We start from the raw sequence: 26,155 nt of genomic DNA, 5'->3' as shown, positions 1-26,155 counted from the left end.
GCGAGCGGCTTTCCGTTGGCGCCGGCGCGGTGACGCCGCGACCGCCGCGACCGCCCTCTCGCGCTCCTGCGGTCCGTCGCCCGATTTATTCGGGGCTCGGGAGTTCCTTTACCGTCCGAGTCGACGACCTCTTACCTCCCGCCCCGTTTCTCCGAATTTCTTCCCGGGCGATCGATAAAGGTTCCCGCTCGATGGCACGGGTCAAAACGCTAAGGCACCGTTCCGTGGATAGGTGCGTATATACGCATACGGACGCGCGTACGCGTATATGCGCATCGGATATTTATTTCAACAAAACGATATAGCAATGTGGAATTAATGATAATATCCCTTCGGTCGGTTAACGAGAATATGCGCAACCCTTAAAACGATAATAGACGGTATCGATCGCGTCCGCCGTTCTTCCGCAAGATGGCGGAGGTCTCGCTTCCGGGATCGTCCACGCCGCGTCGGACGAATCCCCTACCCTTGTCCACGATACGCGTGACTAGTAATTAAACGATACATGTTCAAATAATTTAAACACCGTTCACTCGCTACATCTCGCGCGCATGCACGTTATACGTGTACATATACGTCTATGTACGTGCACGTGTACACGTACACGTATACCTTATACTTTTATTCGTAATAAAATTCTATATCACTCGTCCCCTCCTTCGCTCCCCTATCGCTCGAACGCCTATCTGGAATGATCATAGATTCGTTAAAAACGGGGATTACGCGTAATAATACGAAACGGTTGAAAACTGTTGAAAACGGTCGATCGACCGGCGGTATAAAACGACCGCCGAGTCGGAAGAAATTCTCCTTCGAGGAGCGGCGCCGACGCGAGGCCACAGTTTTACCGACCGCGAGACAACGGTAATTCGTTCGACGCGGATCTCCTCCAACTTTTAATCACGGCAGTTGAGGGGGGAAGGTCGTAGAAAAATATCTTGCGAGGAGTCGCGTCGCGTCGCGGACGTCTCGGTAAAGCGACACCCTCGCGTCGACGCGCGGCCCTTCTACCTCATCTCCGAGTAGGCCCGAAGGTTCTAGCGATCTAACCTCTAGCGACGATTACGATTACGGTTGTTTTGTAAAAAAAGAAAAAGTCTAAAACCTGCGAAACGTCCGCGGACGGGAGGAACAACCGCGGTTCCGGACCCAGAAGGATCTCGCCGAGAAAACGTCTGGCCTTTCTTCTTTCTCCGGATCCTTCCGTTATTTTGTTTATTACTATCTCCTTCTTCTTCTTCTCTTTTATACAGACTCGGGAATCGGTAATAAAAATGCTGAAATTATGTACGAATGCGCTCGATAGCAAACGAGATAAGGCCACTAGAAGGTGATACGAGGACGATGGAAACGTCACGACCGGGCGTCGATAGTTTCTAACGATGTCCGGCCAGTCGGGTATTCCTCTCGATCCGTCGTCCGACCGACCGGAATACCCAATTCCGAAGCCCCGCGTCCCCGCGTCCGGGTCCACGTTCGCGCGCCGAGTACCACCCGGCGCGTCTTCGCGATAGGAGTTACGTTTACTTATTGTCGGGATTTTTGTGCCACCTGACCCGGCGGAGACGCCCATCCCGACCGCGAAACCCTCGTCACCTTCGAGCTTCCACGCGACGCCGAGGTCTCGTTCGAGAGCCGGGCGAGCGCTACAGCGTCGACTCGTGGACGACGGCCTCGTCCTCGCGCGGGGTCAGGGTGACGTCGGGCTCGGAGGAGGGAGCCTCGTCGTCGGAGCAGTGCTCTGTCTCGACGGGAGCGGTGCGCCGACCGGGCTGCAGCGTCGCGTAGTCGCGGCAGCCGCGGGCAAAGTTGGCCAGGTTCTTCTCCTCGACGACGCGGTCCCGTTCTAGGACCTCCTGGGACTCGGTGCGTCGGTTGTTGGCCCGCTCGAAGCGGAAGGGCGGCATGCGGGAGACCCAGTGGTCGGGACCGGCGGAACCCGCGGAGCTGGTGGAGGCGGCCGAGGAGCTGGCCGCGGAGGAGCCGGAGTGCGGGCCGGCGAGGCCGCGCCGCTGGTAGAAGAGCATGTAGGCGGCACTCGTGACGAGGCCCGTGTCGGTCACGGCCTCCACCCTGGTGTCGTCGAAGCGGTACCAGTGGGCGTCGTAGGGGTTGCGGCAGAAGGCCGTGTAGTGGCCGCCCTGCAGGTCCTGCCCGTGGTGGTTGCAGACGGCGTACAGGTCGTAGACGTTCTCGTCGTACTTGGGCACGCTGGGCCGGCGCTGCGCCCTCGGCTTTTTCCAGGGCGACCAGCCGGGCGCGGGGATCCCGTGGGCCTGCACCCCGTGGCCCTGCGCCAGGTGCGGCGTCATGTCGAACCCGTAGAGCGGGAAGTCGACGAGGACGGTCAACTTGGAGGTTGAGCGCTGCTTCGACTGCTGCCGGAAGCGCTTTAGGTGGATCACCAGGATATCGGGCAACGACCAGAGGCCCAGCTTCTTGACGACCTCCTGCTTGCGGTTGCAGTAGGGACAGTGCCAGGCGTCCTCGGCCCCGAGGACCTCGGCGCGGGTGTAGAGGTCGAAGCACTCCTCGAGGGTGACGGCCCCGCCGAGTTCGGCGGTGCTCTTGAGCTGCTTGACGCTGGCGTGCTCCTCGATACGATCCGAGTCGTCCTGGATGACGTCGCGCTTCGTCGCCTCGTCCCACTCGAGGACGAGCTTGACGTGCGGCGGCCCCGAGTCGTCGGCGCAGAGGGCTAGGGCCTGCTCGATCTGCTCCGTGTAGAGCGGGTGCTCGACACAGGGGTCGATGCAGGGGTGCTCGTCTTGGACGGGCGTCGCCGCCGGGTCGGCCACCCGGATCGTGAAGAGGCCCGGGCTCTGCCCGGAGGTCAGCACGTCGTCGCGAAGGCTGGCGTGCATCTCCTTGAGCAGCAGCTTCTGCAGGTCCTCGTAGGAGGTCTCCCGGGGGACCTGCATCGTGTACGGACTGCCAAAGCGCTCGCGCAGCTCCCCCTTGGCCACGACGTTGATCCACACCAGAAGGACGTAGGCCTGCTCCGCCGGCTCCTTCAACTGGGGCAGCTCGATACAGTAGAGCGGGTCGTTCTCCGTCAGGACCGACAGGGGCTGGCAATCGGAGAAGGTCCTACGGACACCCAGGCCTCCTCTTACCCTCTCCTCCTTTTCTCACGCCCTCGTCTCGCTCTCACCCTCTCTCACCTGTGGAAGCCCTCGTCGTGGACCTCGGTCAGTAGCATGTGGCCCTCCTCGATGCCAGTGTCGCTCGCTAGGATCTCCCTGAGCTCCTTCACGTTGGCCGCCTGACTCGCGCTCACCCCGATCCGGACCTGCCGCGGTTGCTGCGACGTGTAGAGGACGTTGACGAAGAGGCTGACCTGCCGGTGGGTCTGCGGCACCGGCACTGACACGCACAGGAACGGGTCGAACGTGTTGGACTGCCGGTGGCATCGCGGGCATGTCAGGCTCGAGCGGAACTGCGCCTGGAAGACGGCGTGGACGAACGAGTTGTTGCACCGCACGTGGTTGGCCAGCGTCTCCGCCGCGACAATGTCGTCTGGTCTGCCGAACGAGTTCTGAAACCGAGAGATCGCCTCAGTTCACCTTGAGCCTACTCCCGAGGAGGCGAGGGATTCTCGCTCTTGACCGAGGACGGACGAAACCGATCGGACGCCCGCTCGTTATCCTCGAGACTCGATTCGTGTCACGGATGCGTCATTTTCGAACACCGAAGCGAATGTGGGTCACGGCCTCGGCCGGAAAACGGAAACCGCATCCACCTGCAGGCGATCGCGGCGTCGGTGTTTGTAAACAGCGCCCATGGCCGCTGGAGCCAGTCGAACGATTACGCAATCGGCTCCATCGGACCCGCAGCCACGAGTCCCGATCATGATCTATGCGTCTTTGTTCTAGATCGAGTAACGCCGCTCCGGGTATTAAGTTAATTCGTACCTTAATGATCTTGTACTTCTTCTTGGTAGCCTGGTTTAGATCCTCGTGCACCTTGTCGAGGAGCCAGAGCAGAAACTCCTGTGCGTCGTGTTGCAAGTTTCCTCGATACTGACTACCGTACTTGTCGACGACGCTCTTGAAGGCTGTGCTCATCTCAGGGTCGTATTGGCAGCTCCAGATGGCCTTCAGCAACAGGGCGAGTTGCTCGGTGATCTCTCCCTTTGTTCCGTACTTCTTCGAGTTGAGCTTGTTTCTCCTTGAGAGGTCTACCTTGTACTGATCGAGCACAAAATATTCCGCGAGAATGTCCGTATGGGACAGGCACTGCAAAACGGCGTTCATGAAACACGTGTTACCGTGGTTCCTTAGTCCAATCACTCCAGGCACTCGGTCCGGTGGGACATGAGGGGGTCTAGGCGGCGGAACTCTGATGTCAGTGGCACTGGACACCAAATCGTCCCTGCGAGAGGGCTTGCGAGCCTGAGCTCCGACATTGGACATGTGGCGTACCATCTTGTCGATGAACTTCTTCCACGAGGGCCTGCGGAAAACCTTCTTGTTCCCGGGATGCTCCATGTAGGTGTGTTCCTGCACTCGGACAGTCGGCGTCACCCGCGGGCTCTGCTCGAGCTGGTGCCGATGCTGCTGTGGCTGCTGCTGCAGCATGTTGTTCCTAGGATTGTCACGTGTACTCACGGCCTCCTTGGAATCTCGATACTTGCCTCGTCGTCTCGACAGCCTCGCCGCACTCTGGAACGGATTTCTCGGCAACGTGAACGTCCGCTTGAGTCTCGAGGACTCCGAAATTCGAGGCTCCGCGATCCCCTTAACCTCTTCCACGCCCAACTCGCCCTCCGACACCGATTTCATCACCGTGCCGCTCCGCTCGACACTCATTGCCGCCGAGAACGACCAAGAGGCCGAACGCCGTCCTCACATCGCGCGACCTGCGAGCCTGCCGGGACGAAATCACATGACGCACCGCGCCAGTTGCCCCGCAAACGACACGAGAACTATCCGAGGGCGACCTGCACCTACGTAATCCGTTCCCTTGCCCCGTTCCGACGGCCATTTGCAGCCATTTGCAGTCATTTGCCTCTCTCACGAACCTGCGGGACACCCGCGACACTGCGAAACCGCCATTGTGAATTCCGTAATGGCAGTCCCGACCGGTAGCGACATCTAGGGGTCGATTCTGCAACTCGAATCTAGTGAAAATTCTAAAAGTGTACATTTTCGCGAATCGGTTACTTTCATTCAAATGTGAGATATGTCGCGTGAGACTATTCGACAAACTCCGAAATCTATACTACTCCGAGTATAAAGACCCTAAAAAAGGGTTCCGTAGCCATGAAATTCCGTTATTATAAAGAAATTCCAAAATTGGAATATACAAAGGTGTGATAAGGAACTGCGCATGCCGGGGTCGGGGACCCTATATAAGGCCGAGCGCGCGCTCGGAGTTATCGCTCGGCTCATAATTTTGAATTTACAACAGCAAGTTGACACACTAACTGATGTATGTTGAAGTTTCATGAATAGCATAATGCACTCTATACATACATGTAAATAATGTATAAATTTGTTTATAATTAAATCTAAGAAATTCGACTCCATAGATAACTTACTATTTGAAACTATTTGTTATGCCTAAATACATTATACACATTATTATATGTACAGTACATATTGTTAATTATGTACAGATTTTTGTTCGCCAACCGTTTTTCAACTTCTACCTTACGTAATACCATATAAAAGTCAAGTTTCTGCAAAAGGAAAATTCTCAACGCATCACTTTTTGGTAAAAGAACTATCCCCTGATTTTTCCACATCCTTATACGATAAAGTGTAATTTAAGTATCTTTACTTTCAATCCTTAAGGAAGTGAGCCATAGGGTCTTCGTCTCGTTTACGCTTCATCTGATATGCTTCAATCTCTTCAGCTGTCAATTCCTTTGTTTCATACATACTATTATATGGTCGCTTTCTTTCATTCATCTGCAATAACCGTTGTCCTTCCTTCTGTCTCTTCTCTTCTTCTTCGAGAGCAATTTTCAGCTTTGCATTTTGTGATTTCTCAACTTTTTTCTTGTTTCTCAATCTCTCCTTTTGTTTTCGTTTCTTTTCTCTTTTCTTCTCTTTACGCGATTTGGATTTTATATCTTCACATTCCGAAGAAGAATCATGAGAAGATTCATCGCTCGATGATGATCGCGTGGACGGGATATTTGTTTCTAAAAGACATTGTTCTCCAGATTGACTAGCTGTTGCTCCCTGATTCTTTTGGAGATCGTCCGGAGGGCGCACTAAAAATTACATTTTTTTATTTTATATAGATCAAATATAAATCTTAGAGAATGCAACATGAATAATTTCCGAAAAGCTAGCCAAAGCCAGGAATATATTCATATACATACATTTTCCTGCTTCTCCAGTACAGTATGAATTTTTTATGAAAGAATGACAACATTTGTAGCCCCATTGGCCGTTCTGCCAGTAGGAACCCCAAACCGATGTATGATTATTTGGGTAAACATCTTCCTCATACTTGGATCGAATGATTTGTCGGTCTTGTCCTTTAATAATCTTTAAAAAAAGAAAATAGGTAATTAACTTATTCTGTAATCACTTATAATTGAATCATAAACATTACTTTAAATAAAATTATAACCTTGCCATATCTGGAATATTCCACATATTGTTCAGTTTGAGCTAATAATAGAGAAGTTGGAGGTGCGTCGAGGTGCTTTTCTCCACCGTATCGATTAATTACACTATCACGTGCTTTCTCCTTCAATTCATCTCGTTTCTTATCATACTCTTGTTTTAATAACTCGAGTTTGGTTGGTTCTGCAAGTAAGTGAACATCTACTCCCTTTTCATGAGCTTCCCAAGCAAACAATTGTGCCGTTGCATGTTGTTGAGTATCACCCGAAAACCGAACAAAATTTTCTCCTTTATAGTCTACCCTACAACATTAAATAATTATTGTGGATGCTGGAATCACATTTTTAATCTTACATTGAAGAAATTACATACTCTCGTTCTGTTCCTGCGTAAGGGTTATCTCTCATGGACCTCGTCTTCGGATCATAATAAGCTGAATTTGGATCCAAGTTGCGTAAATATTTAGCTGTGTCTTCTCTAATCCGCAAATTCCTGACAGTGATTCGTTGTTTGGAATCGACTTTTGTTCCTGGCATGTCAACCTCATCGACGTACTTGTCTTCATCTTTATCAGAATCTTGCTCGTCGTTTTCTTCAGCATTAAGTTTATCTGCTCTCATTTGGCGTTTAGCCTCCTCAATTTTCTGATACTCCTCGACGATTGCTCTGTGTTCCGCTGGATCATACCCAGCCCATCTGTAAAAATAAGGATTAATTATAATTTTCATTCATACAGGGAACGTAATTTTCATTAATGATAACACAAAATAAGCACAACTTGCCTGTCTCTTTTGCCATCATAGTCCACGGATAATTCAGGCTGCACGTACTCGTCGGGTGCTATGTTGGAATTTGTGTATTTTGCTCCAACTTTACGTGGCCTCTCCATACAATCCTTTTTCTTATGAGTCATGGCCCCACAATTTTCGCAAGCTCCCTTGCGATATTTTATTGCTACATGAGTTGTGTCTACACCACGCTTGTACCATTCATTTAAGTCACTAAACTTTTTCTGCTTTTCCGGTTGCGGCCTCTGATGCTTTAACGTAGGGCCCTGTGCCCCAAAGTACCATGGGGTTGCACTGATGTACTGCGGTATATGCGGATTGATATCCTTCCCTTCCTCGTCTACAGCTGCTGGAGCGGTACCGGCTTTCCGTGCTTCTTCCAATTCCTTAGCTTTTCGCCAATCCTCTCTACTCTTTTTCCTAGGTTCATCCTCAAATGTGCTTTTATTCTTAAGAATCTCAGATACAGGAACGTTGGTTAAAGGATTCGCCATCTCGATGGATCCTCAATTCTTATAATTCTGTAAAAAGAACATTCTTACCATTGAAGGTCCTTATGATAGGACATTTGTTTACAAATTTTAGGTTAAGCGTGCCATTACGGACAGAACAGAGCCATTGCTGTACTTTAACGGATTAACGCGTGTACGCAACATTCTCACTTATTACACACAGAGGGGGTCTTACGGGAGATAATTACAACTTACTTGTGAAAAATTACAATTGAACGTCCAAACTGACATCGCACGTAAGCATCGGAGAAAATTACTGCATGTGATGTTGCTGGTCTCGACGATCCATGAACTTACGTACTCTAAGAAGTCGTTCTTCTGGAGTAAAATTGCTTCCGTACTCATAGTAATTTTCGTCATGTCCATAAAATAGCGCGCCCCTCCTCGGGAACGAAATTCGGAAATGATGTTCTTTGTAAAGGAAGATGAAAGCTGTGACCGGCTGATCGATTAAGGAAAAAAGTCTTACCTTTAAGAAAAACACATTTTGCCGTAACTCAATCAGAGAAAACGACCATGAACTGTCAAGTTCCATGCAAGTTGCGAAGGAGGCCGCACAAGGGCAGCACCGTCTTCTCGTTCGCGAACACACCTGCATTCAAGGGGCGTAAAGACGTTGAAAGGTCCCCAAATTTGAGTCAAGTTGACTCGATTCGACGTTAGTATGCGCTCATCGGCCCGTTAGCGGTGCTTTGCGTACTCGATGTGAGATTTCGAGGCAACGCCGCTTCTCTTTCTTAACGACCTTTGCGATCTTTTAGAAAATCCTATCGTCCCGCATCACTCCACCACGATCCACGTCGTGTCACCTTCGGGGTATCCTCGGATTTGTCGGCGAATGGGAAACCTGTGGAGAGCAGGGTGCCACCATATTGGTAACTTGTGACTTTTCGGAGGAAACGGATTAAAAGTAACGCGACTTTTATTTTCTCTGCGTGACAATGATGCCTTGGATTAGTTTTTATTGAGTCCGTTTTCTGATCGTGCAAACATCCCACACTCTTTCCGAGATTTTTTGGTCTTTCGATACGTTGACTCCTTCTTGGAAACATGGTATGTATCATTCTTCCTTTTAGACTTCGTTCAGTTTTTTGCCCTTTAAATAATCGAACATAGCAGTGGAACAGTGGCGATACCATCTCTAGTAATCTTTTCAGAGTTTCTTCGGGTTTGGCCAATCTGCTGACATACAAATTACTTTAGACGACGAAGAAAATAGGAAAAAGGCAGATATCAAGTCTGAGGTTGGGAAGAAGGAACGATACTTGTTGTATTACGATGGGGAAACTGTGTCTGGAAAGGTATAATTACTAACCTATTGTATTCTAATATTTTATGTTTCATGAGTATGATGTTCGTTTTAAAAACATTTCATTTCCGTAGATTCATATTAGTTTGAGGAAGGCAGGAAAACTGGAGCATCAGGGTGTCAAAGTTGAATTCATTGGACAAATTGAGCTTTACTATGACAAAAGCAATCATTATGATTTTACCAGTTTAGTAAAAGAACTAGCCAGGCCAGGTGAGCTGACGCACAATACCGTCTATCCATTTGAATTCGCTAATGTGGAAAAGCCATTTGAGAGTTATACCGGATCAAACGTCCGGCTGAGATATTTTCTCAGAGTAACCATCGTTCGACGACTCAGTGATATAGTAAAGGAGCTTGAACTCGTTGTACATACTCTTAGTTCCTATCCAGACATGAATAATCCCATAAAAATGGAAGTTGGTATCGAAGACTGCTTGCATATCGAATTTGAGTATAATAAAAGCAAGTGAGTCCCTGCACGTCTACATATTTTTACGTAAACTTTGTAGTTTATTAATGATATCGTTAATTGGCAATGCTTGCTAAAAATCTGTGGCTTTCTGTCTCAGGTACCACTTAAAGGATGTTATAGTGGGTAAAATTTACTTTCTACTTGTCAGAATAAAGATCAAACACATGGAAATAGCCATTATCAAGAGAGAGATAACTGGTTCTGGTATGGTATACAATAATTGTTTCATACTCATTAAATCGACATTTTAAGAGGATATGGTCTTTTGGATGGAATTTTTCTCGGATTGTTTGGATATCTATCGTAATCATACTTAATTCTGCTATTTCTATTACACCAAATATTGACAAAATGTCAATTTCATGAGCACCGTATTGCAGTAGAGAGTAGTTTTTATTATAATTTTTCCATTTACCCGAAATGTTGAGAGAGACGTTTTTTATTTTTGAGACATCGTGCCTGCGTCTCGTGACTGGTGGTACTATGGTAATAAGTAGAATACATTTTTGCAGGACCGCACACTTTTACAGAAAACGCGACTATTGCAAAGTATGAAATAATGGATGGTGCACCGGTGAGAGGAGAATCCATCCCAATCAGAGTGTTTTTAGCAGGTTATGATCTGGCGCCGACAATGCGCGATATTAACAAGAAATTTAGTGTCAAGTACTACCTAAATTTAGTTCTCATGGATGAAGAGGATCGGCGTTATTTCAAACAACAGGTACGGTAGATTAAAATCTATACGCACGACGATTTTGTATCAAAAGCTACGAAGATACGTTGATCGAAACCGTTAATTATCAGGAAATCACGCTTTGGAGGAAAGGAGAAAAGAGTAGGAAGTCGCAGACCGCCTCGCCACACATGCCTTCTCATCTGGTCTCGGCAGAAACGGGGTTTCCTCAGGGCGCAGCTCAGAACGGGCCTCCTTCGGTAGTTTCCAGTACCGGAGAGTCGCAGTCGACGGTCCCAGGTGCGGAAGACCAGCCCGCACCAATAGAGGGTATGACCCGCGAAGAAGGTGACGGTGCCGGAGAACAGGAAGCTAGTCCAGAGAGTAACTGAGCCATGGAACGTCTGCCGAGTTGGCCCCAGAAGTTGGTTTCAATCCAAAGATCGCTGGAAGAGTCGAGCCAAGTCAAAGGAGATGCACGGAGAGCGAATCGTCACGGAAAGGACTCGCTGCAACGTCCCTTGGTTAAAAATGGAGCTGCCCGGTTTGTGGAATGAAAAAAAAAAATTGTAAATATTCGTATCGTAAGGTGGGTCGAAGATGGAGAGAGCTGGACTACGAGCAAGAGGGATCGCCTTAATTCGTTCGGATGGTCTTGGAAGATATTTATTATCGCTACCGCAATCAATAGACGCACGTGAAAGGATGCGTTTCCTTCGTACCGAAAAAGGTGTGCCCCTGATCGCTGGGAGAACACGGCGTGTCGTTGAAAGAGTTGGCAGGAATTTATCGAGCGCTTACGTTGTACCGCACCCCACCACGGTGTACATTTACTAAGCCACATAGCTGATTATGCCTTCTTATACTAGGATTAAGATTTGCAGGCACAGCAGGGCAAAGATTTATATAAATGGGAACGCGAAGCTTCGTAGTTTTAGTTCATCGGTTCCTCGATCTGTATAACGAAAGCGTCACGCGAATACAAAGCATACTACCGTTTAGCCTAAGTTATATCGATGGAACCATCCTTTCATGTACGTCTGAATAGGTTGTCGATACATCCTTGCGCATTCTATTTGCAAGGAATGCATCAAGAACGTGAACGAGGTGCAGCGAGAATTATCTAGTGCAACAAACTTGGTGATCGAGTATCGAACGATTTTTCAGGGGGCTTGCGGAACGTTTTTTATGCTCACTTTGATTATACCTTCTTTTCTTTATACATACATACATACATATATGAGATCACCAGTCCGGTGCCCTCTGAAAAAATGTATACGTGAAAATCCGAACGGTCTCTCTCTAATGGACTCGCGTCGAATTAGAGTGTTTCATAAATATTGNTATATACGATTGTAATAAGTAGTAGTATGTTAATTAAATATTCCATCGAGGCATGTACATACATACATACATGCCGTGCCGGTGGAAACAGGACTGCTATGAAAGAAAGAGTACTATCATTTTGTAATATTCTATGTTACCAAGATCCGATTGTAAAAAATTTTATCGAGAAATGCATTATAATGATTGAGAGCGAGATACTTTCACGACTCCTGAGTTATCAGTGCCTTTAAAATTCAATTTCCTGCTCTTCCTCACTTCTGATTGAAACCTCAATATTTACTGTGGTCGTGCATTGACAGACTTCATGGATTGGCATAGACGTGCTAACCATTTTTATGAAGAGCCAGAGATGAGTCGGGAGAATGCTCACGGTCGCGTGATCGCATCCTGTACTGCCCTCTGGTTTCGTAAGTCAGCTTCACATCAGCTTTTTTAGGGTCTTTATACACACGTTATAAAATTTCAAACGGTTAGGTACACCTGACGATCATACGTCAAAAATGTCTAATACATAGTTGATTAATAAATTTCAAAATTGGTTACCCGAGCAGCCATTCGCGAATCGATGTTTCTCTTGCGCTTCCGTGCAAGTCGAACCATCGATTCCCCAGGCCCACCACGAGGAGGTTGCCGCTCAATGGATGAATCAATCCCGTTTATACCAGACATCTGTCTGGTATAAACGGGATTTATGAACCAATGTCGTCCGTTTAAAAACGGCATAAAACAATGAAAAGAATAACCCATCTAGAAAACTTTTGTTTAAAGGTAGACAGTGTGTTACGTGCGGCATCGTTGCGTCGGGTTGTGTCAAAGTCGGTTTTTGTGATTCCTTAGAAATTAAATCGAACTGCTCGGAAGTTAATGAGCATTTCTCTTCGACGTAGAGTCGATAAGTCAACATGATGCTGTTAAATCTCTCAAAAAAATACATCTGGCACCAATGCGTCCAGTGCAATGGCAGTCAAGTCTAATTCCGGATGGATTTTCCCTTTTTGAATGTGACATCGATTCAACTCGTTTCAATGCTCGCTTGCGAAATTGATAAAAGTCATACCGAGTCACTTTTGCCTTGCCATGTAATTTCTACAAATTTGATTCGATGGCACAGGCGCCTTCGATACTGAAAGAGTCAATTGGTTGCAAAATATTCTCAGCCGATGTTGATATTTAACCAGATAGTTCATCTATTTATGGATGGATTCATTAGAGGCTGTTCCGAAGAAATGATACTCATTTTTGGCATATCTCTCATTGACGGTATTATTGAGAAATAAATCATACCTAATGACGTGCATGTTTACGTTGACCGTCGATTTACTTTAAATGGGTCAGTAAATGAATACTTGACAAGACATGTCATGTATAGAAATTTTCAAACGAGTTCTCCCGATTGACTTACGTGCTTGAAAAATGTAAATTATAAGAAACTATGGTCACGATTCATAAAAAAATAAGTATGTCTTTAAAGTAAAGGAACCAAAGGCTTGAGAAAATTAATGATCAAGCTTTAGTCCTTTAGGTGAGTTTAATTATTTATGGTTATTTGCACATATATGTATCCATTTGACATCACTACTTTGTTTTATCTTTTAAGCATCACCATGAAGAATAACACAACCAGTGTTGTGACCACGATACCAAGCAAAGTGGCAAGCGTCTCGACAGACCTGGTTAAAATATTATTCACCGGAACCACAGAAACGTTCTCAGATTTTTCGGAAAGCAATCGGTCTACTCAGCAACTGTGGAATGATTCCAAAACGACGGCACAAGTGCTGCCAGTCGACACAACTAAGAGTACGCTTTGCACGACAACAACCACCATAGATCCTTTAGATGAGTTTGGACCTCCGGAAGGAGTAGAATACATTTTCGTACCATTGGGTGTCATGATCTTCGTGGTTATACTGTCTGCAGTGGTATGGTTACTATCTATTACTATATATGGACTTTTATACCCCTATGATCGATGGTATGGATGCGATGCATTATCATTGCCATTGGAAATACAGCACATTTTGTTTAATGACTAGTATCGTGTGATGCATTCTCAAAAACTATTTATTCTTGCTGTGCTACAAAGTCATTCAGATCCTGTTGAAAGGTGTAACCGATTTGTGTAGGTACTTATCATATCGCGGAAGAGGAAATTGGAACGCCTGAGGCACCGGTTGATGCCTTTATACAACTTTGACCCCGGTGAAGAAGGCGAAGACGATTGGGAGACCGAACTCCTGGACGAAGGCTTCAGCAGTTGCCAAAGACGCGTACGTAGCGGTATTCAACGTCGGTACACGAGGCTACATAAGAAGTAACAAAGACTTAACTTTATGACAGGGCTACCGGTCTATGGACACTGAAGAAAACTCCGAGCTCTTTGGCGGACATTGACGGTGAAGTAACACATTGACAGGAATATTTGCATTTACTTACCCAAAGAAGTCTGAATCTATGAAGAGCAGCGTTCCATGTTTTACAGTACTTAAAGGATGTCGCTATTTTCGCAACGATCAGATCTCAGCTTCCATTTCTAAGGTCAGGAAAGGCAATGGTCAAATGTCAAAGTTAATCAAATGTTCTCGCCGTTAACTTTCACTTGCATATCGTCGATTTACTTTAAGGTCTAGTCAAATTCAAGTACTTAAATTCAACATTTTTGTACTCCCTTTGGTGTGCAGTACGTAGTTGACTAATAGTTTATATTTCAGTAGGGCCGAGTTACTTAGGACATCAAACATCTTGTTATCACAGATGTAACGTCAGTAAACGCGATTCAATTTATACAGTATTATCGGTACTCGTAGTTGTAGAACTGCAGGCATTTTTCCACAGAAAACTAATCCATTATTGAGAAAATATCTGTTACCTCGTGGACAAGCACATCAGATTTTTTATCAAAGGCTGTTAGCACTATTCGTTCACACAGTGGCTACATGCTTACCGTATTCAACAATTCAATCAAGTCATATATTTCATTTCCTCTCAGTATTAGAATCGACTCCCTGATATACCTAGTAGTTCATAGATTTCGAGTCAATCCCCTTTCAACTAATCGTTGCGTTGATAATTACTTATTAATTTAAACGTCAGTATTACAAGTCGATCGTGGCTGCATGGCTAATTATAGAAGTGAAATTTTAAACTGCGATTATACGCGACTTAATGATTAAATATAAAAAGTTTGTTCACGATGAGGCCTGTGAGGAATACATCCATTTAACGTATGCCCTTCGGTGGCAGTGAAGACTGCTCGTTAAAAAAGAAAAAGTAAAAAAAACATCGAATTCATTAGTAATCAATTGAATATTAGAGTATCGTTAAACAGAGACGAGCAGACCAACATTAAATATCCACAAAATTATGCACAGGCATTGTTAACAAGGTAAAGACGAATGGAGCTAATGAAAAAGATAAAATTCACATTTTGCGGATGACCAACATGATTGTACAATGTACTTAGCTTCGAAGAAAATGCGCTAATGACTTTATCAACGAGTATTGCCTATGCTTTATTCTGTGGATGTTGCGTGATTCTCTGCGTATCTAACGTTAATTAGCGCCTTTTATATATATAATTAAATATCTATACATATATTCACGTGCTTACATATGTGCATATGTAAGTTTGTCCATTTACATAAGCACATACGCAGTGCATTGTTTAAAAACTACTTAAGCTGCAATGTACAATCAGGGTTGTTTTTAACTCGTAGTTAAGAACCCCTTAGGGCGTTTGCGACATTAATTAATAATCTCGTAAATGGATTATCTATGAAGGTAATAAACTCTACTTGGAAAACCCCATAAATTATGCGTTTCTTTTTTTCTTACCTGAGACCAGTTTGATCGGTACAGAAGACACGTACACCTTTTGTATGAAGACCCTCATTCGTTCGATAGACCACTACTCGAGAATGGACAGCAGGCAAGGCAAGAACACTCGAGGAATTTAAATAATTGTTACTTTAATATTATAAAAGAACACATAGAAGTTTCGCAGTAACAAATAGTCCTTTGCTCTATGTATCGCGTTGAAAAAGTCTAATCTTACCAAAGTGTACCTAGTAAGAGAGATCACTGGCCGTATTCAACACGCCCCAATGCTGTTTAAATAGTACCAATGGCGGAGATTTAACTTGGCATAATAATCACATGCAGCCGACTGCACTTATACCGTTATTATTTTCCTCACTTCGAAGCATCGTGTCGCCGGGGTCCCGTGTCGGCTAAATAATAACTGACGGACAATAGGAAAGTTACTCCGCTTCAGGTACAGGAACTTCCAGAATTCGAGGGCCGTAAAGCAATACGTATGCACAGTGCCAGTCACCCCCGCCACTGAGTTTCAAGATTTCTTCACCGGTTACCGCATTGACCGCGTCATCGTCACATTTCAACCACGTATCGTCCTTCTGTCGTACCCAAGCCACGTAGTGGCCACTGCTACTCGAACGTCCTTTATGCGTAAGAACCGCTTGTAACGTGTAGTAACCACTATTGTTCGACCCTATATCTACAAATAAACCTATGTGAAAGCAACGATTATCCGGACCATGGACCAAGAATCGTTAAGGATAAAAAACTCACCATCCGAAAACCAAAAAGGTTCTTCTTTCACAGGTTTCTTGTTGCCGTCACCCTTGTCTTTATCCTTGACGGAAGATGCCTGCCCGACCACGGAGTCTTCTAACTCTTTGAATCTATCTCGCATCGGTGTAAGCTTACTTTGAAGCTCACTCGTGCAAAATTCAAAGGCATCGAACTCCATGGGGAACTTGACGTCTTTCAAAATTTTTACGTTAATCGCCTCTTTCTCTTTGTAAAAAAACCGAACAAACTGGATAGTTAAATAGGCTGGCAGCCTACTAATTTTTGACTGAAAATTACGTTATCAAGATTAAAGATCTTCCTTTGTATGTTTATACCAACAGTGAAAAATTGTAAGCTTTCTGAGATTCTGCGGTTAATTCAACGGCTGATTAAATCTTCCCATTCAAAACAACAAGCTCTTTCAATAATGAATCGATAACACAAATGTTTTTGGATACCGTTTTTGTGTAAATGGCGTCTCTGCCGAGTGTCGGGGACTTCTTAGTAATCTGTTCTTGCATTTTGCTCCTAATACCAGAGTGCATGTATCTGACATCCATTGTAATGTAACAGCTTAACTGTAAGAATTCCTCCGTCTTGAAAGTCGTTGGTTCGTCTTCTGCTTCCGTACACTTTAGTTCGATACTGAACATACCTCCAAAGTACTGCTCGATCAGGGAACGTGGTTTAAATAACTGTGGACTGTCTGTATTCACAGGACTTTCCTGGGCATAAAACAATTTTATTTTTAAATAACTATTAGTTGAACCAAGAATTCTTTAGTTATTCTGCATTAACCGTAACTCTTGGTAGTCCAACCAACAGGAAATTCTACGTCTACTTTCCATATTTTGGTTACCTTTGCTGGCAATTTCTCCTGCAACATTTTGATCAACTCGTTCCAAAATTCGGCAGCATCCTGCTGTTGGAAATCACCGTGCTCCGATTTCTCTGCAAATCTTGGAAATGCGAGATGCATCATCTGTACGAGTACCACAGGGGGCAATGAGGATCCTTTATCCATGCCTTCGTACAAATCCCGCAATGCAGCCGTTACGCTCTGAGCTGGGACATAAGATACGCTACTGGATGCAGCAAGTCCTCCAGAAAAATTCTTAAGTGCATCTCGCAATTCTGGCACAGTTTTTAAACATTGCACCGTTGCATTCAAGTAACATGTATTTCCTAAGTTTGTTAAACCAGCTGGTACATTTAAAGCAGTTGCTAATTCCGATTCATTCATATCCTCTAAAAACAATGGCTTTTCGGCTGGCTCCGTTGGAACGTCCTCTTCTTTCGATCCCATTAGTAAGATAGTCACTCCCTATGGGCAAAGGAAGGGTAAACGCATTTCTCACAATGATAACCAGAACTTAATAAGTAAAGGTCTATTGAAAAAAAGGCTGGTCAAAGTAAGAAAAAAATATTCTTACATCTTTCAGCTTCATGTTTCCCCACTCGTCATCCTTTAGCGTCATTCCTTTCAACATGACCTTCTGTCTTTCCGGCTGAACTCCGGTTAGCGCAAAGAGCTGTGCCTTGAACAACATAGGCTCTTCGTCTGTATTAACTTCTACATTTGGAAAGACCTCTTTGCCCCATTTTACTTTAACTGAAATAAAAATAATTACTCCTCTACATAAGAGACGATTGGTTTTAAAAGTCGAAAAAAAATCATTCTAAACATTTCAAATGACTGGTGAATTGACTTAAAAAATATTAAACTTCCTGCCAAATAAAGAAACGTGCGCCCACATATTCTATAAAGATCGACGTTGAATATTACATTTCATCCAAGGCAATCCTCACCGAGTTTGAGGTTAGGCTTTTGTGACAAGAAACATTTTGGTATACATACTGGAATATTTAGGCATCTTCAACGGTGCGTATTCGATTATCTAATGGTAATATCACTTCCGCGTATATTTTGAGATCTGAACGGCACGTTTTGATCGCAATGCTGAAATTGAACTAAATTGCAAAGTCAGACTTTACGCGGTTTCCGGATAACCATGAACAACTCAGATGGTAAAGCTTTCGTTGAACAGAGATGAGTCGGGAGACAGTGCTGCCAGAAATCCCGCACGATTATCCCCTCGAAAAATCCCGCAGCGGGATTGCTAAATGTTTGAAGAAAAAAAAATGTCTGTCAGAATACATAGACCAATAAGAGAACGAGACGAGATATCACCATCTTTGCTTGGTCCAGCTTGGTCATTTAAAAATAATTTACCAAAGGCTGTTCTGCTAAATTTATCTGGTTAAGTACGAATATATGTATGTACGCACACATGCCTTGATTCACGTAATTATTACATTTCAAACGAACATTAACAATGCTATCAAAATATTCAATAAATTAATCAATAAAACAAGACAGGAGATGCTGGCAAGTTCCCCAGTACTAAAATATTGTTTTATAAGAAAATACGAATATACTGTCCACGATCCTTTTGATGTTGCATACCTACTTCTTTACTTGCAATTCCTAGATTAAGCAATATTTCCGTACAGGTCAGCGTAAAGGGTTCCTCCGGTTCGCATCGAAGTGTCTGCTGGACCTCTTTTCCGAGATAGCCAACTATTTTAGTGACAGCACTTTTACACGAATCAATGCAACGTCACACACAAGATAAAAAACTGGGAAAATGTAACTGTTTTCACACCCATGAAGTGAAATATTGCCTTAAGTAAGCAATTAGAACACGTTTGTAATTCATTTTTTTTATATAGTAGTAAAATGTAAGAGTGATATCATTGTATACTTATTACCGTATATTATTCCAAGTAACGTACATAGTTATGACGGTATTCTAGATTGTGTAATTGTAACGCATTGTATACCTCCTGAATTGCAAGACTGTACTACACTTACGAATATTTATTAGATTATTTCGACTGTAAATTATGCCCTGTAATCGAACCACAAAAAAACACAATTATACAAATTTCAACGTGTTACTCCTTTCTTTTTGTGAATTCATTTATTTCATACAAACTTGACATTCACACAATGTATGCATGTTTCAAAAACAGGACATCGGTGTACACTTTTCCCAGTGTTTAAGTTGTGTAATTTTCAGTATTTTTTTTTGTTTCGCAAGTATTCTATATTAAATTTCGCTAATCCTTAAAACCTCTAACTTTCGCGCACTGTAGAATTACCATTTATCATAGCGAATAACGCGCGTAGGAGTAGAGAAGGGTAATTCGGGCACGCGACTCCAATTTATATTGTACAAATGTTTAAAATCAAAGATATTACAGGATATTCAAATTGATCTTTTTTCATTTTTTTTTTTACCTCCTTTCATATAGGGTCTACAGTCCATTCGCAAATTGTATTTTTATACGAAGGTGGGGAGAACTAAAGCAATCGGAAATCAATATTTAAACGATTTCCTATCGAACGAATAGTTTATGTATGAAAGAACAAAAATGAAAGGATAGCAGCTTCTCCATGTATTATGTTTTCCTTTCACTTTTTTCCCTAGATATATAAACGATCGATTCGATAGTAAATAGATTATTTATCGACTTACAGTTTCTTTGACTCTCCCCAAGAATGGTTCGCTCTTTAGATTTACTGCCATTAATATGTGTATGACAGAGAAGAAAAGAAAAGAAAAAATCAAAAGATCGATTGATTCAAATCAACAAAATAAAAAAATCAAAAGTCAAATTGGCTTTCGAGACCATTGAAAGTAAATCTGAATTAAAAATGTTTATTTCCTTCAGTTGTCTTCGTCCTCCTCCTCCTCTTGCTCCTCTTCATCCGTCACTGGGCTTTCAACTTTTTCTTCTATTTTCTTTGGCCGTCCACGACCACGACTCGGAGGATTTTTTGCAGGTGCCTAACAAAGCAAGAGATAGCAACATCGGTCCTTTAATCCATGCGACGATAAACAACCATCATAAATCGAAAAGAAAGGAGGATAAAGTTCCTACTTACACTTTTTTTCATGGATCCTTTTGGTCGCCCTCGACCTCGTTTTACGGGTTCAGGTGGTCCATCGTCCTCGTTGTCGGATTTATTCGCTCGAGGAACATTGTTCTTGTCCGTCGAAGGCCTGCCTCTTTTTTTTGACTCCTTGCCTTTATCTACCTTTGGTGGTCGTCCTCTCTTTCTCTTCTGGTCATCGACCACAGATGAATTGTCATCCGACATGGTCTGCCTTTGACTGTAATTAAGTTAAAAAAAACTTGCAAAAAAAGTCAGAAAGTTGCGGAACACCTCGTTTTTAACAAGCCCTATAATTCACGACCGTCTTTCCGCGATTTCGTTAAAAAAAAATTTGATTTTTTTCACCGTGATTTCGAGCGCGGTGACCTCCTTCACGATCACGGAACAAGTAGGAAAAATCTTCCCCACGAAGGTATATCCGACCAAAAGCGCTTTCCCGCGAAACCGCGTCCGCCATTGTCGAACCACGGTCCGAGAAGTTCGGAAGCGGTCGGAAATGCTCGGAAAGCATCGGGACTCGGTTTCCCGACCCGCCGCGTTGTTATCGAGTGGCGCCGGGCTCTCGACCGCGGCGGCCAAGCAAGGGCGGCACGTTTCCATTTCCGAAACTGCCTCCAGCACCGAGTAAACCAAACTCTCGAAGCAAACGATTGGGACCGACCGGAAGTCATGAAAAAAAAAAATCGAAACGATCGAGGTACCACGAAGCGAACCAATCAAATTCGAACAAACCGCGCTCGATCGCGGTCAAAAATGGCGCGAAAAAATGTATTCCAGTTTCGACCCCTTGGACACGAGCAGCCCAAAAGTTCTTTTCGTTTCTTTTTCGCGCTTCTTAGCTTCAATAGTTTCGAGGAAAAAAAAAGAATGAAAAAAAAAATGAGGGCAGTAATTTTTGAGGAAGATCACTCCCGATCGACGCGTCCAACATCGAATCGTTCCACCGTCGTCGCGCGACGCGGAACGAGATATAGGGCTCTCGATCGAGAACAGACCCGACTCCTGCGCGCGCACCGGTCAGCTCAGGGGATCGGAATCGCGCGGGAGGGAGAGAGCGGTTACGAGGCGCGAATCGGCAGGTGGAAGGGCCCGCGCGCCGGTATCGATTTTCGAAACGGGCGGTCCCCTGGCCGAGCGCGTTCGAAAATGGCGCCGGACGCTCAATCCTCCTCGGCGTCCCAGCGTCGCGTCGCCGCCGGCCATCGAGGCCGAGAACCGACGGAGAGTCGCGCGTCCGATTCTCTCTCGGCACTCGGCGTCGGTCGGGGTCGGCCCGAGCGGGGGTCGCCGATGCCGTCGCCGATGCCGTCGCCGTCGCGACGAGAGCCGAGGGCCCGCCATTTTCAAAAGCTGCTCCGCGACGCCGGCCGGGCCGGCCCCGCCATGGCCACGCGTCGGGGCTGCCGGGGCGGCCGAGGGCTCGCGAGTCCCGAATCGACCTCGGACGGCCTCGGATTTCTCCGAACGGACTCACCTCGAGTTTTGGTGGCGCGGAGGAGACAAAGGCGGCTACGGTTGCGCGCGTCGTGGCGTGGGGTACCGAGACGTTGGGCGGTATACTATCTGCGATACTCACTCGCACAGGAACTAGCGCGCGACTGTGCGCATACACCGCCGAACACCTTGTTCCGTGTCGCGGGCTCGTCTTCCTTCTCGCCCTCGCGCGCGCAGCCCGCTGGCTCCCTCTCTCTCTCTCTCTCGGTCCGCCCCACTCCTCCAAGAGCGCGGCGGCGACACACGGCGGATCTCTCTCTTTTCCTCTCTCTCTCTCTCTTTCTCTCGGTCGCTCGAGCGCGCTCCTTCCCTCTTCGTCCGGTCGTGATCGCCAAATCGTCGGAAGTCTCGCGAGTTTCCCTCGGAAAGTACGCGGTACTCGCGCGGACGGGTTCGTCGACGCAGGCGACGCGACCCACGACTGCCCGACTGGTACTGGTCTAGTACCGCCAGGCTCCGACTCGGCTCGAAGCGCGCGTCGCGAACCGAGCGCCCCCTCCGATTTGCGCGCCAATCGGCTTCCCGCCAAAATACTGAATGCGATTTTTAGCCCGTCGAGGAACGCTGGAAGACGGTTCGGCCTCTCGAAGACCGGAAGAGAGCGTGCGCTCGGATTTTCGCGTTATCTCGCCCTCGAGCGTGGCCGGTTGCGCTCGGAAGGTCTCAAATGTTCTCTCCTCGGGTCGCGGTGGCCGCCATCTTGCGAGGTATGACCCCGGTTCGCGCCGAACGCGGTAATCAATCCGCGCGCTGCACTCGACGCCGTTCCGTTATCGGCCCGTGCAGGGAACGCCGACACCGGCGATAAGTGTCGACAGGTTCGCAGGGTCGACGAACGCGGCGGTCGGAACCAACGTCCTTGCATTGACACGCGGAGCGGCCCGTGGTCGCCTCGCTAATTCCAACTTATCTTTCTTTCGTATTCTTTCCTCTGACGAACCGAGGCTTCGACCGCGCGCGGAGATTTCGGGGAGAATTAGCGCCATCGAGGATCCAGGATCCCAAGGGTTCGGACGAGCTATTTTAATCGATGAGGGCGTTTTCCTGACGTTCCTCTTATTAATATCGCTAATTTATCGAACGTTCGTTCAATATCCGCTTAAAGATACGTTATTACCAACGCTCGAATAACTATGCGGGACAGGGGCGGGCTGGGGTGCAGCGGTACCAAGATAGCCTCGCTCCGCAATCTCGGGAACCTAACGACCATTTCGTTTGCGCGTTTTGCGATCCAGGGGAAATGACCAATCGTACCAACCGTTTCCCTTCGATCTCATTCGCTTACGTCAATTTGACGCCCCACGCGAGTTAACCTAAAACTTGCGTATTCGTGCTGAATTTCAATCCCATGGTAAAATGGTACTACTTTACTTGTAATTACATAAAAAAATTAATCGATAATCCAGCAAACATGCCGGCCGATATAATGGAAATTTTGAAAGAAAGGAAGATGACTAAAATTTGCGCACCAATGGTCAGATATAGCAAGTAGGTGGACAAGCAAATGACAGACGTTAACTTACGTTCTCAGAATGGGTTTAAAAAATTTTTTCACAGATTGCAATTTCGAACGTTGGTGAGACGCTATGATTGCGACATCTGTTTTACCCCCATGATAATGGCGGATTCCTTCGTGCAATCCGCCGAAGCTCGTAATAACGACTTTGTGATAAATAAAGCCGACGATCCATTAATCGTACAATTTGCAGCAAAATGCGTAGAAGACTTTGTTTGCGCTGCAGAAATGATTGCACCGTACGTGTTCAACTTTCACATCGATTAACTTTTGGTAAAATATAAATTCGTGTCGTTTTGTTCGTAGATACAGTAACGGAGTAGATTTGAACTGTGGTTGTCCACAGCGTTGGGCCATCAAGGACGGGTACGGTGTAGATTTATTACATCGACCTCAGGTAGTTAAAGAATTGGTAACTCAAATAAGAAATCGTATACCAGTGCCATTTACAGTTTCTGTCAAGATTCGATTGTTAAAGGATATTCGTAAGACGATTGAATTTTGTCGCATTCTGGAAAAGGCTGGCGCATCTTTCTTGACGGTACATGCACGAACACCCCAGATGCGCAATGAACCGATCGATTTAAATGGTTTAAAGATGGTTAGAGATTGCGTGCAACTACCACTGATTGCCAATGGCAATGTCAAAACCCTGGAAGAGGCTGAAATGTTATATCAAGAATCTAATTGCGAAGGGATAATGGCAGCCAATGGAATTTTAACAAATCCTGCAATGTTCTCTGGCTACTCGACTACTCCCATGAGTTGCGTTCAGGACTGGCTAAATATTACATCAAATATACCCACTCCTTTTCTATGTATGCATCATCATCTTGTATTTATGTTGGAAAAGATTCTTCCAAAAGCAGAGAGAAGGATATTTAACAATTTACAAGACAGAACATCGGTTTTAGAATTCCTGGACAAGTATTATGGCTTGAGGCCAACTATCTGTGATAATTCACTTGAACCAACCACGTGTCATTACAATCCTTCCTTGATCAAAAAGGTCTTTAATTCTACACATGACATTAAAGAGATTCAGTATCCTGATGACATCTTAGGAAATATATTTCTTGAACAATGATCGGTAGACTACTTTTTTCCACCACCTCATATTCTCCTTGGCTTTTTTTCTAGCAGTTACTCAATATACTACCTCGCGATACAAAAGATTAAGACCAAGTAGGCGTTAATCTTTTCTTTTATTTATATAAACAGTGCCTCTTTGAAATAACTTTTATCGTACTTGCGTGAGAGTTCAGCCGCCACAAGGTTTCTTATAATTTCTTGAAGTTCCGTAATGCTACACTGAATCTTCAACTATGGAGTGCTGCCCGAGTAATTGTGACGAAAACGTCTCATCAAATGTACATTCCTTATCAACGGCAGAAAGATAACTGCGAATTGTTTTTGCACATGGCAATGGGATCACATTATTATTCCGCAGAAATTCGTAATAAGTAGGAGACCTGACATTCAACAAGAGACACAGCATGATCCAGTCTTCGGAGTATCGTCGACCCTTTACATCCTTCTTTGCAGCTGCAATAATTTCTTTCATTGCAATTTTTTGTGTCTCAGAAATATCTAAAGAGAGACATTTCTCTTCTAACGATTCATCTTGAATTGCAGCAATTTCATCTTGCTTTCCTTTTAATGAATCGGTTAAATACTGCAATCTTAACTTGGCACAATTCTTCAATCTCCGTTCCCGATTTAATTTAGATTTCATGGCATTTAATTTCTTTTGATCGGCAGGATTTGAGGCACTAGAAATTCGACTAGATTTTTCGGATTTCTTAAATTGTGCCTGCTTCTGCAACACGGTTTTCCTTAGTCTTTTACACAAATCGCATCTCCCATTTTTTGACAATAATCTACATTGATTATGATGCCAATTATTAAGACTATCCTTATAAGCAACATTTTGTACTATGAAAGGAACATTTTCAGTCCCTAATCCTTCACATGTGCACATATATTCAAATTTAAGCAAAATGGATGAAAGCCACGTTGCTTCGCTCAGCATTTGCGGCAGCCTTGTTTGATCGATGTTCACTCGTCTTCCATATACGTAATAATAAATATGTCCATTGGTATCAAGCATTACCGATTTTTTCAACACAGGAATAAATTCAGTACTTTCCATTGGCATAACTACATGAGAAAGTAATAGACATCTTTCTTTTTCGGTAGAGTATTCACTAGCGCTCCATGATTTCGGTACCGTAACGGAAAAATTGCCATTATTATTAAAACCTACAGAGAAAAACGATCAATGACTAAAAACCTAAAGAAACAGAATATCTTGAAATTATTACTACTTACAGATTGTATTGGTAGCGCTGAGAAATTCAAGTAAAACATTTACTGCTGGAATTTTAACGACAGATGATTCCTGGGTTGTGAATGATTCTGCAACACGTTCCCTTGATGAATTGTCCATGACCATTGTATCTTGACCCTTCAAGGGTTCAAGGGCCATCACCATCGCCGGGCGAATCCCCTACGTGAACTACTTTGGAAACGATGAAAAAGGAGTTTGAAGAAAGCAACACGCTTAACTCACGTGATAATCTTGACATCCTTCGCACACATCGCCCTAGATGGCGCATTTTTCTTCCGCGGGTAATCAAACGTTTACAAACTCTTGACGGAATGTCGTGCGATAAAAACTTATTAAACTCCCTAACAATGGGTTTCTTTTATAACATATGTATATGTAATTTGAAATGAAGAAAATACTATTTAAGATTCGTTGAAAAAAGTGGAAAGTCGTCGGAAAGTATACAGAGGCGGACGATTTCGTCGAGGTTGAGTGTAGCATTCGTCGACGGCGTCACGAAGCGACTTAGTTTGCAGGAAAGACGGAGGATCGCAGCGATCTCGAATGG

At 44.9% G+C, this 26,155-nt stretch overlaps 8 protein-coding genes across 13 annotated transcripts; 3 read left to right on the top strand and 5 right to left on the bottom strand.

Annotated features, from left to right (window-relative positions):
* Positions 1-1,526: 1,526 nt before the first annotated feature.
* Positions 1,527-5,083, bottom strand: LOC105701752 (ubiquitin carboxyl-terminal hydrolase 31). Its single transcript, XM_012428778.2, has 3 exons — positions 3,915-5,083; positions 3,165-3,538; positions 1,527-3,090 (listed from the first exon to the last, which is right to left on the bottom strand). Exons 1-3 carry the CDS (start codon positions 4,809-4,811, stop codon positions 1,647-1,649), a joined length of 2,715 nt encoding a protein of 904 aa, XP_012284201.1. The 5' UTR covers positions 4,812-5,083; the 3' UTR covers positions 1,527-1,646.
* Positions 5,084-5,520: 437 nt separating this feature from the next.
* LOC105701754 (pre-mRNA-splicing factor SLU7) lies at positions 5,521-8,172 on the bottom strand. Its single transcript, XM_012428779.2, has 6 exons — positions 8,080-8,172; positions 7,367-7,893; positions 6,957-7,280; positions 6,589-6,886; positions 6,335-6,503; positions 5,521-6,223 (listed from the first exon to the last, which is right to left on the bottom strand). The coding sequence occupies exons 2-6, from the start codon at positions 7,864-7,866 to the stop codon at positions 5,787-5,789; spliced, it is 1,728 nt and encodes a 575-aa protein (XP_012284202.1). The 5' UTR covers positions 7,867-7,893; positions 8,080-8,172; the 3' UTR covers positions 5,521-5,786.
* Positions 8,173-8,452: 280 nt separating this feature from the next.
* On the top strand, positions 8,453-11,681 carry LOC105701756 (vacuolar protein sorting-associated protein 26B-like). 2 transcript variants are annotated; one of them, XM_012428781.1, is made up of 7 exons: positions 8,453-8,542; positions 8,646-8,937; positions 9,042-9,185; positions 9,268-9,662; positions 9,766-9,872; positions 10,181-10,392; positions 10,476-10,736. In XM_012428781.1, the coding sequence occupies exons 2-7, from the start codon at positions 8,935-8,937 to the stop codon at positions 10,734-10,736; spliced, it is 1,122 nt and encodes a 373-aa protein (XP_012284204.1). In that variant the 5' UTR covers positions 8,453-8,542; positions 8,646-8,934. The 2 variants fall into 2 exon arrangements, with proteins under 2 accessions (XP_012284204.1, XP_012284206.1); XM_012428783.2 differs by lacking the exon at positions 8,453-8,542 and having other exon boundaries at positions 8,549-8,937; positions 10,476-11,681.
* A 794-nt stretch (positions 11,682-12,475) lies between these two features.
* On the top strand, positions 12,476-15,493 carry LOC105701757 (uncharacterized protein C3orf18). 2 transcript variants are annotated; one of them, XM_012428784.2, is made up of 4 exons: positions 12,476-13,213; positions 13,289-13,613; positions 13,818-13,961; positions 14,032-15,493. In XM_012428784.2, exons 2-4 carry the CDS (start codon positions 13,296-13,298, stop codon positions 14,083-14,085), a joined length of 516 nt encoding a protein of 171 aa, XP_012284207.1. In that variant the 5' UTR covers positions 12,476-13,213; positions 13,289-13,295; the 3' UTR covers positions 14,086-15,493. The 2 variants fall into 2 exon arrangements, with proteins under 2 accessions (XP_012284207.1, XP_023288112.1); XM_023432344.1 differs by having other exon boundaries at positions 14,015-15,493.
* A 149-nt stretch (positions 15,494-15,642) lies between these two features.
* Positions 15,643-18,321, bottom strand: LOC105701755 (ubiquitin carboxyl-terminal hydrolase 14). Its single transcript, XM_012428780.2, has 6 exons — positions 18,143-18,321; positions 17,718-17,896; positions 17,144-17,608; positions 16,743-17,009; positions 16,282-16,570; positions 15,643-16,207 (listed from the first exon to the last, which is right to left on the bottom strand). Exons 1-6 carry the CDS (start codon positions 18,156-18,158, stop codon positions 15,951-15,953), a joined length of 1,473 nt encoding a protein of 490 aa, XP_012284203.1. The 5' UTR covers positions 18,159-18,321; the 3' UTR covers positions 15,643-15,950.
* Positions 18,322-19,038: 717 nt separating this feature from the next.
* On the bottom strand, positions 19,039-22,184 carry LOC105701875 (high mobility group protein HMGI-C). Of its 2 annotated transcripts, none has more exons than XM_012429006.1 (3): positions 21,825-22,184; positions 20,237-20,465; positions 19,039-20,138 (listed from the first exon to the last, which is right to left on the bottom strand). In XM_012429006.1, the coding sequence occupies exons 2-3, from the start codon at positions 20,450-20,452 to the stop codon at positions 20,019-20,021; spliced, it is 336 nt and encodes a 111-aa protein (XP_012284429.1). In that variant the 5' UTR covers positions 20,453-20,465; positions 21,825-22,184; the 3' UTR covers positions 19,039-20,018. The 2 variants fall into 2 exon arrangements, with proteins under 2 accessions (XP_012284429.1, XP_012284428.1); XM_012429005.2 differs by having other exon boundaries at positions 21,723-22,182.
* A 480-nt stretch (positions 22,185-22,664) lies between these two features.
* On the top strand, positions 22,665-24,356 carry LOC105701874 (tRNA-dihydrouridine(20a/20b) synthase [NAD(P)+]-like). 3 transcript variants are annotated; one of them, XM_012429003.2, is made up of 4 exons: positions 22,665-23,230; positions 23,300-23,497; positions 23,565-23,655; positions 23,737-24,356. In XM_012429003.2, the coding sequence occupies exons 1-4, from the start codon at positions 23,091-23,093 to the stop codon at positions 24,343-24,345; spliced, it is 1,038 nt and encodes a 345-aa protein (XP_012284426.1). In that variant the 5' UTR covers positions 22,665-23,090; the 3' UTR covers positions 24,346-24,356. The 3 variants fall into 3 exon arrangements, with proteins under 3 accessions (XP_012284426.1, XP_012284425.1, XP_012284427.1); XM_012429002.2 differs by having other exon boundaries at positions 23,565-24,356; XM_012429004.2 differs by having other exon boundaries at positions 23,274-23,497; positions 23,565-24,356.
* A 7-nt stretch (positions 24,357-24,363) lies between these two features.
* On the bottom strand, positions 24,364-25,873 carry LOC105701873. The gene is made up of 2 exons (XM_012429001.2): positions 25,590-25,873; positions 24,364-25,520 (listed from the first exon to the last, which is right to left on the bottom strand). Exons 1-2 carry the CDS (start codon positions 25,750-25,752, stop codon positions 24,565-24,567), a joined length of 1,119 nt encoding a protein of 372 aa, XP_012284424.1. The 5' UTR covers positions 25,753-25,873; the 3' UTR covers positions 24,364-24,564.
* Positions 25,874-26,155: the final 282 nt, after the last annotated feature.

Source organism: Orussus abietinus, unplaced genomic scaffold, assembly GCF_000612105.2.
Source record: "Orussus abietinus isolate OABI.00-Male unplaced genomic scaffold, Oabi_2.0 scaffold24, whole genome shotgun sequence".
In the NCBI taxonomy this organism is placed as follows: Eukaryota; Metazoa; Arthropoda; class Insecta; order Hymenoptera; family Orussidae; genus Orussus; species Orussus abietinus.
Note: the sequence above shows the minus strand (reverse complement) of the source record. Positions and strands in the feature narration are given on the sequence as shown.

Excerpts from the sequence above, each read along its gene's own strand:
- LOC105701873 (XM_012429001.2), bottom strand. The coding sequence starts at position 25,752 with ATGGTGATGGCCCTTGAACCCTTGAAGGGTCAAGATACAATGGTCATG. Across the intron at positions 25,521-25,589 it reads CAGCGCTACCAATACAATCT|GTTTTAATAATAATGGCAAT; the intron begins GTAAGTAGTAAT and ends TTTTCTCTGTAG.
- LOC105701757 (XM_012428784.2), top strand. The coding sequence starts at position 13,296 with ATGAAGAATAACACAACCAGTGTTGTGACCACGATACCAAGCAAAGTG. Across the intron at positions 13,614-13,817 it reads TGGTTATACTGTCTGCAGTG|GTACTTATCATATCGCGGAA; the intron begins GTATGGTTACTA and ends CGATTTGTGTAG. Across the intron at positions 13,962-14,031 it reads TCAGCAGTTGCCAAAGACGC|GGCTACCGGTCTATGGACAC; the intron begins GTACGTAGCGGT and ends ACTTTATGACAG.
- LOC105701875 (XM_012429006.1), bottom strand. The coding sequence starts at position 20,452 with ATGTCGGATGACAATTCATCTGTGGTCGATGACCAGAAGAGAAAGAGA. Across the intron at positions 20,139-20,236 it reads AAGGATCCATGAAAAAAAGT|GCACCTGCAAAAAATCCTCC; the intron begins GTAAGTAGGAAC and ends TTGCTTTGTTAG.
- LOC105701874 (XM_012429002.2), top strand. The coding sequence starts at position 23,091 with ATGGTAAAATGGTACTACTTTACTTGTAATTACATAAAAAAATTAATC. Across the intron at positions 23,231-23,299 it reads CCAATGGTCAGATATAGCAA|ATTGCAATTTCGAACGTTGG; the intron begins GTAGGTGGACAA and ends ATTTTTTCACAG. Across the intron at positions 23,498-23,564 it reads GCTGCAGAAATGATTGCACC|ATACAGTAACGGAGTAGATT; the intron begins GTACGTGTTCAA and ends TTTTGTTCGTAG.
- LOC105701755 (XM_012428780.2), bottom strand. Across the intron at positions 17,609-17,717 it reads GAAACATGAAGCTGAAAGAT|GGAGTGACTATCTTACTAAT; the intron begins GTAAGAATATTT and ends CTTTGCCCATAG. Across the intron at positions 16,208-16,281 it reads ACCTTTTTGGTTTTCGGATG|ATATAGGGTCGAACAATAGT; the intron begins GTGAGTTTTTTA and ends GTTTATTTGTAG.
- LOC105701756 (XM_012428783.2), top strand. Across the intron at positions 9,663-9,765 it reads TTTGAGTATAATAAAAGCAA|GTACCACTTAAAGGATGTTA; the intron begins GTGAGTCCCTGC and ends TTTCTGTCTCAG. Across the intron at positions 9,873-10,180 it reads GAGAGAGATAACTGGTTCTG|GACCGCACACTTTTACAGAA; the intron begins GTATGGTATACA and ends ACATTTTTGCAG.
- LOC105701754 (XM_012428779.2), bottom strand. The coding sequence starts at position 7,866 with ATGGCGAATCCTTTAACCAACGTTCCTGTATCTGAGATTCTTAAGAAT. Across the intron at positions 6,887-6,956 it reads TACGCAGGAACAGAACGAGA|GGTAGACTATAAAGGAGAAA; the intron begins GTATGTAATTTC and ends TTAATGTTGTAG. Across the intron at positions 6,504-6,588 it reads AATATTCCAGATATGGCAAG|ATTATTAAAGGACAAGACCG; the intron begins GTTATAATTTTA and ends CTTTTTTTAAAG.
- LOC105701752 (XM_012428778.2), bottom strand. The coding sequence starts at position 4,811 with ATGAGTGTCGAGCGGAGCGGCACGGTGATGAAATCGGTGTCGGAGGGC. Across the intron at positions 3,539-3,914 it reads AGAAGTACAAGATCATTAAG|AACTCGTTCGGCAGACCAGA; the intron begins GTACGAATTAAC and ends TCTCGGTTTCAG. Across the intron at positions 3,091-3,164 it reads CACGACGAGGGCTTCCACAG|GACCTTCTCCGATTGCCAGC; the intron begins GTGAGAGAGGGT and ends GGGTGTCCGTAG.